Source organism: Monodon monoceros, unplaced genomic scaffold, assembly GCF_005190385.1.
Source record: "Monodon monoceros isolate NGI ecotype Baffin Bay Population unplaced genomic scaffold, NGI_Narwhal_1 Super_Scaffold_8, whole genome shotgun sequence".
Taxonomy (NCBI): Eukaryota; Metazoa; Chordata; class Mammalia; order Artiodactyla; family Monodontidae; genus Monodon; species Monodon monoceros.
Genome location: NW_021703785.1, coordinates 13,102,602 through 13,104,930, shown reverse-complemented (window position 1 = coordinate 13,104,930; position 2,329 = coordinate 13,102,602). Strand labels below are relative to the sequence as shown.

At 41.6% G+C, this 2,329-nt stretch overlaps 1 protein-coding gene across 1 annotated transcript; it reads right to left on the bottom strand.

Annotated features, from left to right (window-relative positions):
- Window positions 1–742: 742 nt before the first annotated feature.
- On the bottom strand, window positions 743–1,862 carry OXGR1 (oxoglutarate receptor 1). Its single transcript, XM_029210477.1, has one exon. It carries the CDS (start codon window positions 1,850–1,852, stop codon window positions 839–841), a length of 1,014 nt encoding a protein of 337 aa, XP_029066310.1. The 5' UTR covers window positions 1,853–1,862; the 3' UTR covers window positions 743–838.
- Window positions 1,863–2,329: the final 467 nt, after the last annotated feature.

Here is a 2,329-nt window from a genome sequence, read left to right as displayed (position 1 = left end):
AATACCCAATAAATACATGAAAAGTACTTCTGTTCCCCTAAAAGTTCTCCTTCCTTCCCCAGGACATGTTGATAATTACTAGTACAACTTGATCATTTTTATAAATTCAATAACAATTTTTACAATAATCTACAACAATAAAGACATAATTCCCCTATTTGGGAATTATGTATGGACATCGATTATGTCCATACATAATTATGTATGGACAGCTATTTGTATGGACATCTTTGAATTGTCTCAAGGGTATTGTAACTGGGTTGCTTTCATCTACACAACTGACTAAAGCCTAGTGAAAAACACAGTTTAATAACAAAGCAAAGTTTGAAAAAAAATTAAAGATATGAAATTTTTTTAAAAGCGAATATTGAAAAATATACAAATAATGCCTTGAGTAGTGTAGGGCCTCAATACAAATAGACCTGTGTATAAAGAAGCAAGAAACTGTGAATGAAAAGATTGGCTTTCTCTTGTTGTGGCATTAAATACTGAGAGATTTAGGGCAAGGAGGTGAACATCAATTTATATATATATATATATATATTTATATACACTATATATAATTTTATAAATTTATATATATAAAGTTGGTGAGACTAGATTTCCTCCCACAGTTCCAATTCTGCATCTGAATTCTTTACTGATACGCATGTATCAGTATTGAGGATCTCAATAGACAGGTTGCAAAGAACTCACAGCAGCCCTGCCCTGGCTCCGGCACGTCATTACCTGAGTGCACAGTATGTCCTAAGAGTTCCACGGAGGGAGATAGTCTGGACTTCGTAGAAGTTATAGGTAAAATACCAGCATTTCTTTTTGGCTGAGCATGTGAAACGTTTCAAGGGTTGTTTGAATGACTGACTTTCTTCCCTTGCTCTAGGTCCCCACCTGCTTTGCATCTCACCATCGAGCAGACGGCCTGCTGGAAGTTGTTGCTGACCACCACATACAGTAACAGGTTGCCAAAGGTGTTCAGGGCAGCCAGCGGTCTAGAAACGATGTACGCCTCGTGGATCTGATTCTCAATGGAGCAGCTGATGGAAAGCAGGCGAGATTCAATCCGAATGACCCTCAAGATATGGAAAGGCAAAAAGCATATATAAAACACGAGGAGCAGCAGAATGGTTAGTCTTCGAGCTTTCTGCTTAAGGCAGCTGTGCGTCTGAGGTCCTTGTGTTAGGGTGTAGATAATCATCGTATAGCAAAGTGTCACGATCACCAAGGGGAGGCAGAAGGTGGTCGCGGTCAAAATTAGATTGTACCATTTGATGGTCGTGAGGTCATCTGAACTGGTGAGGTCGAGGCAGGCGGATCTGTTGGTCCTGGTGGTTGATGTGATCAGAAAGGTTATGGGCATGACGGCCACCAGTGAAATGGTCCACACCACCCCACAGGCCACCACGGCCCATCGAGTTTTATGGATGGAAAAGCAGCTCATCGGGTGAATAATGACAAAGTAGCGGAAGATGCTGAAACAGGTGAGAAAGAGGATGCTGCTATACAGGTTAAAATGGAAGCCGAAGCGGATAAACTTGCACATGAAATCCCCAAAGATCCAGTTTTCTCCGCTGGCGTAGTAGTGAATCAGGAAGGGCAGGCTGGTGAGGTACAGCAGGTCCGTGCAGGCCAGGTTCAGCATGATGATCGTACTGCTTCTCCAGGGCCGCATCTTGAAGATATACGTGGAAATTGCTACTGCGTTCCCGGGAAAGCCCACCAGGAAGATGATGCTATAAATAACTGGGAGGTAGTGCGTCTTGAGTGGGATCTTTTCATCAGTGCAGTTTCCAAGAGCAGCTGCATAATTGGGGAAATCAGAAGCATTTGCAAAATCATCTAGTGGCTCATTCATGGTTGTCTCCTTTCATTTTGCAAGAAAACAAGAGAGTGCAGTTTGGCGATACGAATCGAGAGAAAGTAACTCGCTGATAAAGGAAAATAGAAAACATTAATGGTAGGGTAATGAAAACAACGATCCACTTTTCAATGAAAATTGCCCTAATAGCCTAAATTTGCCACTCTTTCTCTTTAACCTCCAAAGAGACCCTGAGGAAGAAATTGAATTTCAAAGAAAATGACTGTAAGGCAAGTTACTGAAGATGTCTAACAATAATATAAGAGTTAAATACTATGAGAAGTAAAATGAAGGACTGGGGTGGAAAACCCCACGTTGTAGCTGTAGAAGACGACTTGGCCAGGTTGCTGTTGAGGTATGCCCTAGAGTGTCACCATTAGAGACTTAACCACAGCAAGATCCACCACTAATCACGTGTGAGGCACTTCACCAATGTGTTACCTCTAAACTTGACAAAACGCTGAGAACATTTCT

What these genes read in the sequence shown, in the direction of transcription:
- OXGR1 (XM_029210477.1), bottom strand. Translation starts at nt 1,852, where the DNA reads ATGAATGAGCCACTAGATGATTTTGCAAATGCTTCTGATTTCCCCAAT.